The sequence below is a fragment of the Larus michahellis genome, chromosome 3 (genome assembly GCF_964199755.1).
Source record: "Larus michahellis chromosome 3, bLarMic1.1, whole genome shotgun sequence".
In the NCBI taxonomy this organism is placed as follows: Eukaryota; Metazoa; Chordata; class Aves; order Charadriiformes; family Laridae; genus Larus; species Larus michahellis.
In genome coordinates, this window is record NC_133898.1 from 72669800 (window position 1) to 72685052 (window position 15253).

The 15253-nt window shown below is 46.0% G+C and overlaps 1 protein-coding gene across 2 annotated transcripts in view; it reads left to right on the forward strand.

The window, feature by feature from the left end:
• The first annotated feature begins 4857 nt into the window (after nucleotides 1-4857).
• The window catches only part of MTCL3 (MTCL family member 3), a 33894-nt gene continuing 23498 nt past the window's right edge, over nucleotides 4858-15253 (forward strand). The window contains exons 1-4 of one of the 2 annotated variants that reach the window (XM_074580778.1): nucleotides 4858-5112; nucleotides 7412-8433; nucleotides 8760-8984; nucleotides 12390-12548. In XM_074580778.1, the coding sequence (XP_074436879.1) occupies nucleotides 7477-8433; nucleotides 8760-8984; nucleotides 12390-12548 (1341 nt within the window). In that variant the 5' untranslated portion in view covers nucleotides 4858-5112; nucleotides 7412-7476. Of the gene's footprint in view, nucleotides 5113-5921; nucleotides 6038-7411; nucleotides 8434-8759; nucleotides 8985-12389; nucleotides 12549-15253 lie in introns of those variants that run through there. The other variant, XM_074580779.1, reaches the window with a different exon arrangement.

The following is a 15253-nucleotide window of genomic DNA, read 5'->3' on the forward strand; positions in this document are numbered from 1 at the left end:
TTCCTGAAGCCTTAAGAAAGGCTGAATGAAATGTTTGATAGCAAAAATAGAACCAAGCTTTTATTTCATAACTATAAGAATTTAATTCTAATAAGCTACAGACCTAATTTCACCTAGTTTTATTCTCCATTGTCAGAGCCAAAGATTCCTCTAATTTTCATTACAATTTCTGGGTTTTTTTGTGTTTTCTCACCCCCTGTGAGGCTGAGAAACCAGCCAGGTGTTGGAATGCAAAGATCAAACCAAGACAGGTATGACAGTGCATGACATACAGAGTTCCCGAACTGGGATACGGGAGATCCCTTGCAGATATGAAGGCTGAAACTGTTCCCTTTACATGCAGCATGACCTACTTGTCCCATTGGGATGACTTGTCAGGGGAGTGTGGATGGTATTGCTGTCCCTTTGGTGAGGCAAGCCGTCACCTTGGTGGGGTCTGCAGGTATGAGGACATGGATGAACAGAAGGTGCAGCCTCATTGAGGCTGTAGCTGTCTCTGGCTGAGAAGCTGCTGTTAAAGAGGAGGAGGAGGAAAAAGGAGACATGACAACCAGGACCACCATGATTTCCTAAAATGATCTGGTCCAACACATATGCCAAAATATGCCTGTTTTAACAAACTAGTTGGTGCTCTTAGCATATTTCTATTTGATGAGTTGTGTGAACTTAAAACGTTATTTGTTTCTTAGCTTTCCTTTTTCTTTAGCATAAAGAACTCTTCTTTTTTGAAATATTGTGATGTGGTGCTGTGCAATTCTGGTATGCAGTACATCTGGAAAGCTTTTACATTTCCAAGTAAATAAGAAAAGAGAACAGTTATAATCATTGCTTATTCTCAAATTACTGCTTGGTACAGTAGACATCAGGGTCATTTAGCCAACATATCAGAAACTGGTGAGTTAAAGTCTCAAACTTTCAGTTTTTCATGGACAGAGAAAAAGGGCTCTGGTCTGGTGTATAATTAGTTGTGTCCAGCACATCTCCTTGGGCAGGGAGATAAGCTGCAGCCTGGGCCAACTGGGTCAGTGCCAATACCATGAACTAGCACAGCACGCTCCAGCAACTCCTTTTTCTGCCTCAGCATAACGCAGCATATTCCCAGGAGGGCAGAAGAGGTGAGTAAGCAAAGTGGTAGAAGTACAGCAAGTGCGTGCCACACAGGCATCCTCCTGGAAAAGCGTCCTCTCCAACCTGCTTCTGAAATCTCTTATTAAAGTATTCTCCACTGAAAGCTAGGAGGTCATGTTTGGGTCATACTTTTAGGGTGTTATGTAAAGAGATTCTCATCATAGCTTAGGAAAAGAAACCTATATGACTTAAACTGAAACACTCCTTCCTTGGAGGAGAAATTCTTCCTCTCCTTTCTTTTCCTCTCCTCCTCTTTCAGTGTGGTGCCCTTTCATCTCTTGCACAACTAAATCCAATTGTATGCTGAATAAAAAGATGTGTCTCTACATGAGCAAGCAGTAATGGGGACTAGAAAACAAGGTATTCATGGTTCTAGTTCGAGACAAAATACTTTTAGCTATTGAAGGCAAAAAAGTACTAAAAAAGTCATACGTATGCTCAATCAGGGTGCAGCAGGTTACCAATGCTCTGCATGACAAGAAATCTAAGGATGAAGAACAAAAAAGAAATGAAGGAAAAAAAAAGAAGGTGGGAAAGAGAGAGAGGAAAAACTAGAGGGTGATACTAACAGGATAAGAATTTTCACATGGAGCCAGATCAAAGATCTTTTATCTTACTGATAGGTATCTGACTGTGGCCAATAGTGGATGCTAGAAGAAAATAGAAAAACGCATACTGATATCTCTCCCAGGCAATTTCCCATATCAAAAAAAATTGTCAGTGGAGAGATTTTTGAGCTACATGTTTTGCCTGTGTTGTCCCCAACTGATTTTTCTTCCATGACTTTATTCAATTGCTTTTTAAACCCACATAGATCCTTATATGCACAACAAACTTTGGCAGGGAGTTGAATAGCTTGACCACAAGGACCGTTTTCTTTTCTGTTTTCTTGGAATCCATCACCTGCTTGTTTCTTTCATTCACATTTGCATCTTTGCACTACTTATGTGAGAAGAGACTGTGAACAACAGTGAACCTTTTACCCTTGTTTACCTTCCTTACTAAAGGTCATAGGGACCTGCGTCATATTTCTCCTCAGTCACCCCATTTCCTGCCTGAAGACTCCTACCGTACCTAGTCACTCCTTGAGCAGAACAACTTCAGACCCTGGCCGCCCCTTTTGGTACCCCACCCCGTTACATCATGCCTGGTTTGAGATGGGGGACCAGACCTGCTCTAGGTAATCAAAATCTGTCTCTACACTGGAGCAATAACGATGTTTTCTGTTTTGTTCTCTGCCTCTCCCTAAATAATCTCTAATATTTTATTTCCATTGTTTTGCCTACCGTTGACATTTGAGCCAATGTATTTATACAACTGTTCAGCATCCTGTCAGTACTTCGTTCCTGAATGGTAGTAGTCACCTGAGATCCCCTTGTCTTCTATGTGAAGTTAAGACCTTCCTGTGTATTATTTCCACCCACAGGTTTTTAGAGAAGCTACAACAAAATCTTATCAGAAACGGAACTTTTACTGTATTAACTTTTCTGAATAGGTCTCTTCATACTGTACTTATTCTAGGGTAGGTATAATTATTATATCTATTATATCATGACCTGTTGGTCATGTAAAATGCCTACAGAGAACTAGCAGCAAATTTCCTAATGGAAATACAGCTTTTATTAGCAAAAGAGTGTTTTAGCTTGGGTGGATGACACCATTCTGACCCAATTCTGCCCCAAATTAAACTAATAGAAGCATTTTTGTGCCCATGTCAGCTTTTATAACTATGTCAGCACTGGAGTTTTAGCCAGAATAGAAATTCTGAGAAAAAAGTCAACAATCCCAAATGACATTGAGAGATGGGCAAATTTTTCAACCATAAGATGGGTCTCTACTGTCAGACATATGGCCTGACAACATGTGTGAAGATAATCTGATAACCTGGTTTTCATTTGGACACTACTACGAGACAATAAGGGTACGTATCTTTCCAAAAGCACAATAAAACTCATTGTAGGTGGTATGAGATGTCATCACATCCCATTTTTGTTTTACTATGGAAAGTCCACCCAGACAACACTGAGAGAGCAGAAAGGCTGCTCATTGCTGTCCAGTGCTTAAAGGTAGGGACTGATGTGCTCGTCCTTCTGGAGAATATTGTAAAGACGAAATGTTATGATATCATGATGGCTTCATCACTGTTATTCTATATATTCACTGAGACAAGGAGCTTAGGTATTCTTCTAACAGAATGTATCTACCACTTTCATAGCAAAAGAACAATATGCTGGGTTTATTTCTCAGCTCCAACTCCAGAAATATTTTGTATTTTCATTCCTCATGTTTCAACCAATTATTCTGTTTAGTTGGTACGACTGCAGTCAATATTTATGATGGGTTTCAAGGGCCTAACTTAAAGCATTAAGTATTATGAATATAAAAAGTCAGTGTTCATCATCCCAGTGTTTTTCTTCTTCAGCATAAATGTTCCATTTCCTATTTTCTGATTGTCCTCAACTCATCAAATCTATATATATCTGGCTCATGCAGTCCCTCGGCTCAAGGCTGGAGGACATGAAGGTAGGGGGAGTACCTTTCCATCCCAGGCTATGCTGTTTCAGAGGTTTTTGGCTCCTGCTCGTCATGCCAGAAGAGGTGGAGAGGTCTGTGGGGTAGGGGCAGATGGAAAGGGGGCAGCTGGTCTCCCCTGAGCTTACCCTGCCCCAAGGCCTGCACATGGACCTCACAGATATGTATATATAGCTACATGCAATATATAAAACCATGCATATATATATATTTTTTATATGTGTGTTCATATGTGTGTGTGCACACACATTTACATGTAAGAGTATGTACAGTGTATCTCTGTGTATATATTTTGTATATAGATGTATGTATAGATGTATGCGTCTATGTATGTGCTGGTATACCTATGGGCACAAAATGCGCAGTTAATTGTCCCTTGGGAGGAATTTCCATCCCCAAACCCCCGTTTCTCCCGAGATGGAGCAAAGTGCCATGACGGGTTGTGCCCTGCTCCCACCAAGGAAGCACTTTTGGGGGCTGAGGCAGAGCCCAGGACCTCACCCGGACCTGCCAGCTGCTGCGGGAGGAATGAGAAGGACCCCAACCCAAGCACTGCTTCCCCCCGAGCCTGCTCTTGCTGGGTGTTCACGCAGACACGCAGACACAGGTGGGTGCATGACACACCCGTGCACGGCCACCAGCTGGAAATACTCCCTCCTCGGAGGGCACGGGAAGGGAAAAGAAACAATGCCCTTTTTTCTGCTTTTCTTTGTCTCTATATGGGAAAGACTTCAAGCGCGAAATCTTAAGAGCCCTCTAAGGTGTTTCAGAGCAAAGATAAATTCCCCTCATGATAAAATAAACAGGTGAAACATGACCGCCTCTGGGGTTTGCCCACGACGCGAGTAAGCGCTCAACGGCCCGTTAGTCCCTGTGTTCACGCGAATAAATAACACGGAGGGGATTATCACCTTCGGCGGAGCAGAGCGGCTTTGCCTTTGTCTCTACCCTTCCCGCAGGGTCGCAGGGAGGACCCGCCGCGCTCCCGGCAGCGAACAAAGGAAAACCCTGTCACCGTCCCGCTGCTGCTGGTGCAGAAGGCGCCCGGCATCCCTGCCTGCTCCGAGCAGGCTCCCCTGAAAGGGACACTAAATAATTGATCAGAATCGATTGCCTGCATACATTGGGAAGGGAAACCGGGCGCATCCCTTGCATGCAGCCTGCTCCTTCCCCCATCGGCGCCGTAATCCTATTCCAGCATGTGCAGATAGATGAGGGGACGCAACTCAGCCTTCAGGCCTGGGCGGGGTTCTTCCCGTTTAATCTTTTCTTTTCTCTTCCCTTCGCTGCTTTCCTCCCTCCCCCCTCGTTCCGTCTCCCAGGCCCAGTGAGGTCAGCTCATGAATATTGCTTCATTTTCCTGAGAGGCTCTGGCAGCGCCGGGTACCTCGTGTGCGGGTGCCCGTCTCCCTGTGCATGCGTTTCGCCAGCCCGGCAGCAGACAAAGTGGTGGTGAGTAATGCGCCTGCTTTAGATCCATTTCTTTTTTCTTTTTTCTTTTTTTTTTTTTCCCCCTACAAAAAGGGAACGTTATTCGGGATTCGGATGCAACAAACCCGTCAGGTATAAAGGGGGACCAGCGAAAATCCTCCCCGCGCCTTTAAAACCCGGACAAAAGGCAGAAGCGCTCCCAAACCTCAAGCCGCGGTTGCGATTTGGGATGTCGGAGATGGAGAGGCGGGCGCCCGGCGAGGGGAAGCGGGTGGCCGGGGCCGGGGGAAGCCCTTGCCTGAAGCCTCGGGCAGGGGACATCCTCACGCCGGCGGGTGGAGCCACCGGACTTCTCCCTTTTGTTGCTGCCATCTATTTACGGATTTTTTTTTCGCCTGGACAGCTGTTCCCGGCAGGAAAACCTGCGGAGACGCCAGGTCCTGGCGCCACGTGGGTTTGCCTCTGGGGAGGAGGCTGTGCGGAGGAGTTTTATGAGGACGGAGATTTCGGACTTGGGCTCAAACGGGGCTTTCGTTGTGCCAGTTAAAAGCGAAAAAAAAAATAAAATTAAGCAACTGAACCGTAGGCGGTAGCCGGTCCTGGAATTGGGGGGCATGCACGGTGCTGGTTGTGTTCCCGGCAGATCGCGGCTGAGCCTGATGACTTTGCTGCAGTGAAACTTCCCAAAAAGATCCAGGTATAGTGTAGGGTTCCCGACTGCTATTTTTAATTTAATTTTGTAATTTTAATTTTACAATAGGTAAAAGGCAAAGTAACGAGTAAAAGATAGAGGATCTAAGCTGAGTCCTGGCTTTCTGCATTTTCTTTAGGTTTGGATTTCAAGAGTGACATTTTGTACCTCTGAACAACAGCAGTTTGGGAATTCTGTTTGTGATGGTTAATAGAGATGTAAAGCAAACCTTTTATAAAGTGTTGTGATACAAGGGTAAGTTCTGATAGGTTTACACTTCCATGCTCCCTTTTTACTCATTAATGCCTGGGAAAATTTTGCCAAATTTTGTTCTTTTGAGCATGAACTTTCAGCATATTGGTTAAAAACAGAGCGATAATGACAGTGCGTTTGAGAGGAAACCCTGTGCCCCTGCCAGTGAGCGCAGAGCAAACACAGTCTCATTGTCTAGTATGTTCCAGGGAGTAAACCAATTGTCAGGGTACGTTATAATGTCTACATTGATTTTGCCCAGTCGGGGGGGGGTTCTTTCTTTATTCCCTCTTCTAGTAGGGAATGGCTAAGCCGTGTTTTAGGAGGGAATCATTAGGCCGTGTTAGGAATGGTGTCATTTCTACTTTTGCCCACGTTTTCCCTTTGAGGACAGTTGAATAAAGGCTATGTGAAAACTGTTTGTGGATCATAGCCATTATTTTCAGAATATACTAAGGAGTGTCTTTGCAGCATGATGTGGCATTTAACAGCCCTTTTAAATAATCTGTTGTGACCATGAAAACTATATTTTTATCCCTATGGGGAGAAAATTGCCTTCCGAGCACCCTTTGGTGAGTACCACATAATATCTTGTACTGGGTGAGGGTGTATTCCCTGCTTCCTCTGTTTTGAAAATCTGCTGGAGTGATTACGCCTCAGCATAATCAGTAACAAACCTGAATCAGACTTAAATCCTGACAATGCCTCTGGAAAACAAATTGGGACAAATCTGGATTTAGAAGCTGATTGAAGGCCCCCTTTCCTTTATGGGCCTCGATTCACTAGTTGCAGAGGCCTAACCCTGTCCTGGAAGAGTCCCTGTCAGTGCTGAAGGGAAATCTGTTGTTGCTTCCACGTGCGCAGCCCTTTGTACAGCAGCCTTCCCCCACTTGGCTGTGACAGACACCTGGAAGAGGCCTTTGAGGAGGCAGACAGGTGCAGTAGCACCCCAGACTGGTACTGGGCTTGGTACGGAGGACGACGAGAGGGAAGGCTGTGTGTGGATGGAATTTTAACTCTGATTTGGCAGCTCGAAGGGGGAAGGGTTCGGCATCAGGGGGGACAAACGCCCCTAGATGCAAGCCGAGTGGGAACTGGTCTCGGCCTCAGCCGGGCGGTGTGGGCTCCCTCCCGAAAGCCATTCCCTGCGGATTGACGCTGGGCGTCAGCCTCGGCCGGCTTCTCCTCGGCCGCCGCTCTGCCCGCAGGTGCCGGGGGGACGCGGGGCAGGGCTCGGGAGCCGACGGGGCACGGCGGCGGCCGGGAGCGGGCACGCTGGCCGCCGGCCTTGACGGAGACCCCGTCTCCCCGCCGCCGCCGGGGTGCCCTCCCCGTCCCCACCCCGACCGTCTTCTCCGCTTCTCCTCCCTCCCCCAGCTCTCAGGGCGGCGGAGGCGGAGGACGCCGCCGGTGATGGACGTCTCCCGGAGATAGCCGCCGCCATGAGCCAGCCACCTGCAGGGGGCGCCGCCGCCGCCGAGCCTCGCCTGCATCCCGAGGGCAGCAGCGGCAGGAAGCAGCAGCGAGCCTCCTCCCCGGCCAGGGCCCGCGACAACCCGCCGCGCCCGCCGCCCGCCGCCGCCGCCGCCGCAGCCTCCCGCGTCCCGCCCGCCGCCGCCGCCGCCGCCGCCGCCAAGGCCGCCTCGGCGCGGCCGCCGCCGGGCCAGGCCCCCCGAGCCGCCCGCGGCCGCGCCGCCGACAGGCCGCCGCGCAGCGCCGGGCCGCCGGGAGCTGTCCAACCCGGCGCCGGTGCTGAACCGCCGCCGGCCGCCGGCGGGAGAGCCGCCGCCGAGGAGCCGCCGCCGCTGCGGGCCGCCGAGGCCGCCGCGCCGCGGGCCGCCGAGGAGGCGCCCCCTGCAGGAGGCGGCGGCGGCGGCGGGGGGGAGCGGGAGGGGGCGGTGGCGCCGCAGCCGCCGCCGCCGCCCAAGCAGTGGCGGGGGAAAGCGGGGCGGTCTCCGCTGAAGGGCGCGGGGGAGGCGGCCCCGGCGCCTCCATCTTCCTCCGGCGCGGGGAAGGGTCGGGGGGCGGCGGGCGGCGGCGGCGGGTACTGGAAGGAGGGATGCCTGCAAAGTGAGCTCATCCAGTTCCACCTCAGGAAGGGGCTGGCGGCGGCCGCCCAGATGCAAACCAAGGGCAGCAACCACAGCAGCAGCGGCAGCACTTCCTCCGCCTCCTCCTCCTCCTCCGCCTCCGCGGCCGCCGCCCCGGCCGAGCCTCCCCCGGCCGCCTCCGCCTCCTCGCCCTCTGCCATGGCGGCGGCCGGGGCGGAGGGGCTGCGGCAAGGCGAGGCGGACGGCGGCGGCAGGACCGGCGCTCCCGAAGGCGCCCTGAGCCCGCAGCTGCAGGAGGAGATGCAGGAAGAGATGGAGAAGCTGCGGGAGGAGAACGAGAGCCTCAAGGTGAGGGGCCGGGGTGGCCGTGGCAGCGGGAGGGGGGGACCGGGGCGGGGGTGGGGGTTTGGGGGGAACCGGGGCCCACCCTCGCACCGGTGAGGAGCTTCCCTGCTGCCCTCACCCCCGGCACTGGTGCTGGAGGCAGAGTTAAGATGGCCCTGTTGTGGGGCCACTTCCCGTCTTCGTTGCGGTGCATATAATGAGCTGGGTTGTACTTAGCTGGTGTCTCTGCGGGCAGGAGCTCCATTTTGGCTGCTTTCCCCTATATATGCTGACATTTGTGCTTTTGACCCACCTGTGGCATCCCTGTCCCCTTCTCACCCCGGTGCCAGAATGAGATAGATGAGCTGAGGACGGAGATGGATGAGATGAGGGACAGTTTCTTCGAGGAGGACGCTTGTCAGCTTCAAGAAATGCGCCATGAACTGGAGCGAGCCAACAAGAACTGCCGTATCCTTCAGTACCGGCTGCGCAAGGCCGAGCGCAAGAGGCTCCGCTACGCCCAGACTGGCGAGATTGACGGCGAGCTCTTGCGCAGCATGGAGCAGGACCTCAAGGTACAGACATGAGCAGGTGTCAAGGGGAGGGAGAGCCTCAGATGGAGACATGAGCGTGCTCTCAGTCCTCATGACTCAGGCATTTCCATCTGTTCTGCTGTACACTGTGCACCCGATGCAGCCCATAGGATAGCAATGGTCAAGCTTACCTTGGTAATAGAAGCCCTGCAGTACATAGGTAGGCTATTTTCAGCTTTAGTCCAAGCATTTGTTGTAAAGTTGATGTGCAAGAAGTGACTCAAATACGAATTAGGATCTAGAGGTTTTGGCTCTTTTACGACGAATGCAAAACACACCCTACCACCACAAAATTAAACCACCTGAATCATCCCGTTAACTTTGAGGGGATTGCTGTACTCTTTAGTAAATATTTCAGAGGACTGGTAGATTAAATACGTGCAGAGTCACAACATGAAATCCTGACTCTGTTGGTGTCAGTGGAAAAACTGCTGTTATCTTTGGTGAAAGCAGGATTTTCCACATGCACTTGATACCATAGACACATCAAATTTCAATGTGTAATCAACTGTATTTAATCCATACCATCTGAATGAACCACAGCCCATTGTTGAGGAAAACAAGTCTGTGTTTAAAGATTGTAGTTGGTAAAATATTCATAATCTCCATTACAGATTTGTCCAATTACCGAAAAAAACCCAAACCCTTTCTTGCACTAGTTGGAAGTTGTTTAATTTCTGCTTCCATCCACTAGACTTTGTTAAGGCTCCTACTTAATCAAGACTCCTAAACTTGTTTCAGTTGACAGGTCTCCCTCCATTTCTCATGGAAATACAGACATCTGTATAGCAACATTTGTCCTCTGTATAGGACTAGTGACCTATGGTTTGTTGGATTCAGTGGACTGCAGTTGAAAATGCTAATTTAATACATGATCAGGAACAAGGTGATTCTTATACTTCTGTCTGATAAGTATAATGGATTGAGAGTCTGTTATTCCCAAGCCTGGTTTGCAGACTTGGATTATCTTTTCTGAAAATTTTCCAGCTTGACATCATTCTTATTAAAATGTAGACACCAGTCCAAGACACGTTTCAGTAATTTTCTCGCTAATGCCGATTTAAAACGCCGATATCCTTCTCTGTATTTCTATTTGATATTCCTTGCCTGTGCATATTCAAAAAACACATTTGCCGTTGCGGCCATGACAGTTCTGTAAGTACAACTGTTCACGTGGCCCCTGACAAAATAGTGTCTTCCTGGTCAGAAGCAAAATGACCCCTTTGTCAGGTCAGATGGAATTGCTGATCAAAGCAAGAGACATTTTGCACACTCAGAATGATGCTCAGGTGAATAGTTGACATACACACCTCTGCAGGCAGAATTTGAACGTGAGCCTTCATGTCCCAAGTGAGTATTGTGATTCCAGTTTATAGAGTTGATGTCTTTGTTGGCTCAATGATACTTTGTATTAGCAGGTAACACATACACAGGGCCTGGGAGAGGCTCGCCTGCAATATAGGACATAGCAGCTAAGGCCTTAGGTTGAGCTGGACAAAGGGCTTGCTCTAATTAGGATTTCTCCCACAATAATCCTACAACTGACTATTTGGAAAGGAATAGTGTTTTTGCAAAGCGTTCCCACAGATCATGAATGTGTTCCGCTTTGGAGTAGGGATGAACATCTAATGCCAAATTTCTGCCTAATTGAATTCCTGGTGCTGGCTAACCATAATTGTAACTCATGTGCAGTTCTCTGTAGTGTTCCCAAGTCCTCTTCTGAAGAATTTCTATCCAAAATGATGTTGTCCATTTTGCATGGGTAACATATTAGGGGACTTAATCCTTCAGAGACACAGTCTTGCATTTAGGTGTATTACAATGCATCTTGCCTAAGTGAGTCACATTTCCCATATGATCTAGAATGCTCTGTAGGATTTCCCTGCATTAATTGCCACTCCACCAAATCTTATGTCAAAAAATCACTACCAGTAATGATTTTGTTATTTTGTTGTATTTAACTGTATCTATGGACCGAAGAGAGAATCCGATAGGATGCTGCTAAAAATGTCCCCTATGATTTTCCATTTACTTTGGTTGGACAACCAGATGAACAGTTTAATACTGAGCATAGGAAAAGACATCAAGATTTCACCCTGTGGTGTGATTCTCAGCTCATCCTGCGGTCTTTTTGGGGTATGGTTATAATTGAAATTCCCCTCCACTCTCTGTTGGGCATTATGTGTCTTGAGTGTGCGTGCAGTGGGGGAGGTTATTGAATGATCTTGTGCTACACTGCAGTGTTGTATCTGTAATTCACACACACTGGGTTTCTTGTCAGGGGAGGCTGAGTCACTAGCTGCTGCTGTTTTCTGATAGATCGGATTCTTCAAGACTGCTTGCTTACAATTATTATTATTTTCTTTAGAGTTTTGGTATGTCAAAGAGAACTCTCTTTGACACAGAAACATAAAGATTGTTCCAGTGAAAGCCATAAAGGATAGCTCTCTGAGCTCCCCTAGCTAATGCTAAGAAGGATTAATTATACTTTCTGATGTTGTAAAAAAAGTAGGAAATTAGGCTTTTCAAACTATGTGCCTAAATCCCCATCATAACAGTGATTAGTGTATATTTAAATATTTTTGGTGCATGATTATAGTTTGTGGTGGTTTCACAAAACACAATGCAAGTGGCTTGAATGGCAAAATTCTCGTTGCTTTATATGAAGAAGAGGAATTAGGTCTTGACGTGTGCCTTTTAACTCCATTCCTGTGAAAATGCATTTAAAAAAAAGGCAAAAACCTCAGTGTTCATTTTCATTTAAAGTATTGGACATCATTTGGATGAACACAAGGTCAGTAAAAATGTCGTTTGTTCATATTTTACTCTTTAAATTATCCAATAGTAGTAAATGCCAGATATTTAGGTTAACTGCCCATGAAGGACAGAGAAACTAGTGGGGTTGAAATAAAGCTGTGTCCTTTTGTGGTCCTGTACCAGGCACAGGTACAGTAGACCTGGGAAGGTGGGCCCTGCTTTTAGATGCTTCTGCATGTGAAATATTTAAAGGGCACATGCCTTAGTGCATTGAAAAACATAAGCTAGCAGTGGTTGAGGGAAAATAGATGCTGCACTGTCTCCAGGAATAATGACAGTCCTGTTTCATTGTTGACATAACAGAGCCTAAGAAGGAGTTGGGGTTTAGTGTCTAATGCAGTTTCCAGTGAAGTCCGTAGGAAGACTATACCATTTTTTTGAAGGAATTGACTTGAATTTTGAATTATTTAGAACTCTATCTGTGGATGTGCTTGTCTACATTTTCTTTCATACGGCTTCTATCAAAATATCCAGAATTAACCTGTAAATGGTTGCTTAAGCACTAAAGGCTGCAGCAATAATTCTTTTTTTTAAAGAAATGTCTTTCTTTTGAAATATCATTTCATTTAGGTTGCAAAAGATGTATCAGTGAGACTTCACCATGAGTTAGAAAACGTGGAAGAAAAACGTACTGTAACAGAAGACGAAAACGAAAAATTAAGACAGCAGCTTATAGAAGTTGAAATTGCCAAACAAGCACTACAGAATGAACTGGAAAAAATGAAAGAGGTTAGTGTTGTTATTTACTTCTGCACAAAGTATTTGAAGTTCTCAAATGCTTATTGCTGAACTAACTGGTTTTCTTCCTACAACTTGTTTTGGCGGCAAAAACTATGTCTGGCAAAAGTTGAAAGTTGCATAGAGTGATGAAGTACAGTTTGGAAGCTGCGAACAAACTAAAATATTCAGTCTTTCCTAGGCAAAACAGAATCCAAACTGTGGCTTTGTTTTTCCTATAAAAGTAGGAAAAGGTGGAACTGATGGTAACAGAGTTCAGAGGCTTTGAGAAAATTGTGCTTATGTTAAGATACATGCAGGAAGGGTGCTGAAGGGAGTCAGAGGTATCTAACTTTGCAGATGATGTTCCCCATGTGTTTTTACAAAGACCATTTTTTTGTCCGTGGTAACTACTACTAGGGACTAGCAGGCACACCGAGACTGGGCATCTAGTTACCTCCCCACATTGTTCAGTCACGCTCTTTGTAGTATTGGGAAGTGAGAGATTCTACCTGGCCTTTCAGTCTAAGCATAATTTTACATTATACCTAATCCATCTTCAAAATTACTCCTTTCGCCATTATATAGTTGCAAGATACTGTGCCATTAAGTAAGCAGAAAATTGTATTACAGTGGTAATAGCCTGTCCGACAGAGGTAACAAAGCATGCAGTAAAAAGAGAAACTGTTGACTAAGAATGGCTTCTCAGAACAGATTTTAGAAATAGCTCTTCAGTTCGGTGTTTAAAATTCAATGAATGCCACCGATTTTAACTTTCAGTAATACTACCTAGCAGGAATGCCAATGTCTACTTTGATCTTCTATGAAGCAGAAGAGATGTATTTCAGTTGTTAAGAAAGGCAGGAAATTTTCAGTTGTGTGATAAGTTACAGTATTTTTAGGAATGTGATTGCTTACTTTAAGTGATGTAGTATTAAAAATGTTCATATTTTTTTCTTTACAGGAACTGAATTTCAAACATGTTAGTAGAGGATAAACAGGTGTTTTTTCTTTGCCTTCTGCTGCTTTTCCAGATAATTGCATATTTGAAAAGCCTTATTCAGCCTTATAAGGCTTATTCTGAGCCTTGTTCAGCTTCCCTCTCCTCTGCCTGAGACTTTCTTCTGTTTTCACTGTGGTTTCCGCCATTAAATGCAACTCAGTTTCCAGGACCATCTTCTTTATGAGTGCATGATCTTTCCGTCATTATCCTTACAACTTCTTGCTAAGCTTGGCTTTACTCCAAATTTTCCATTATTCTTGTCCATTCAGACTCTGCTTCCTTGTAGATTCCCATTTCTGAATCCTTTCCTCCTGCCTTGTGACAGGTTGTACCACAGTAAGCTTCTTTGGCCATGCTTCTTTTTATGGATCTTCAGATTACAGTGAAGTGTAGTGGCAATTTAATAGCTTATGCTCTTTGGGAGCTATGTACCTGCAGGAAATAACCCGATAAATAGGCTTCTTTGTCTCTGTCATCAATAGTCACTTTCTCCTTAACTCTGATTCTTCACTCCGGCCCACTACGCGGAACTGTGCTTCTGCTGCTCTCATACTGTTTTCCACTTCTTTCTTCAGCTTAGGTGTTTGTCTGTTTCTGTCTTTGCTCTTGGTATCAATGGAAGGATACTTGAGACTCCAGAAGAAAGGAAAGTGCTATGTTTAAGCCAGGGGCTCTTCTACATAATACTATTTTCATGAGGCTGAAACAGATGGATGGTTCCCATTGGCACAAAATGGGGGCACTGAGCCAGAATGGAAAAATGCAGTAAAACTCTACACCAGAGTAGAGGTGGAGTGGACAAGAAGTCAGAAATACATCCTTATACTGAATGGGAGAGGAGAACTGCTATGCTCAGTCATTATATGCGTCATCATAATTAGACAGGAACTTTCATTTATGTATTTCAAACAGGCTGCTGAGTCCCTTTCAGTAGGAGAAGGCTGCTTTTCAGGCTAGGACTTTCAGCACAGCATGGGGGGAGTTGGAGGATGGTTGAGGAGGTGCAAGTCAAAGAAAAGCAAGTTTGAAGTGCAGCCAAATTATTATGCACTTTGCAAGCATGCCATGACTTGGGGGATGACTGGAAGGATGCTGGTGACAAATACTAATTCTTACAAATTTGAAATTTAGAATCTGTGAAGACACTATGAAATGTTAACTTGAAACAAGCATGAAAAAAACCCAACGCAGTCTGAAGTGCATTACAATTTTTCTGTGACAAATACCGTCTCTTCTCTGGCAATTGGAGGTTTCATGCATCTTAAATGTCATTGACAGATACTCATAATATTAATTTTCTGTTTGCTTGTGAGTTATTTTCTCCAGTTTCATGGGTTTACAACCCTTTCTCATTTCAGTACAGCCATTATGACCAATCAGCCTCCTGCTTAAGAAGTTCTACTCTGCATAAATAAGAATGCAGAGTCAAGACCTTTTGTCTGGATTGTGATCTTCACTTTATTGAGCTTAGAATTAATGGCAGAGTTAATCTCCAAAGACAATGAAGCATTTTTATTTTACAGCATAATAACAGTGCTCAGAGTATGTAATGACTGATTTCTGCACTTTTATGTCATCAAATGTACTGCAAAAACACAAACCTTCCCATTCTTCTTAAAATCTATTTATGTATAACTGCCATGGGAAATTTGTTCTCCTTTTAAAAGAGCTGTGCAAAATAGCAGAGAATGGTTAAAAGACTTACTAGAAAATG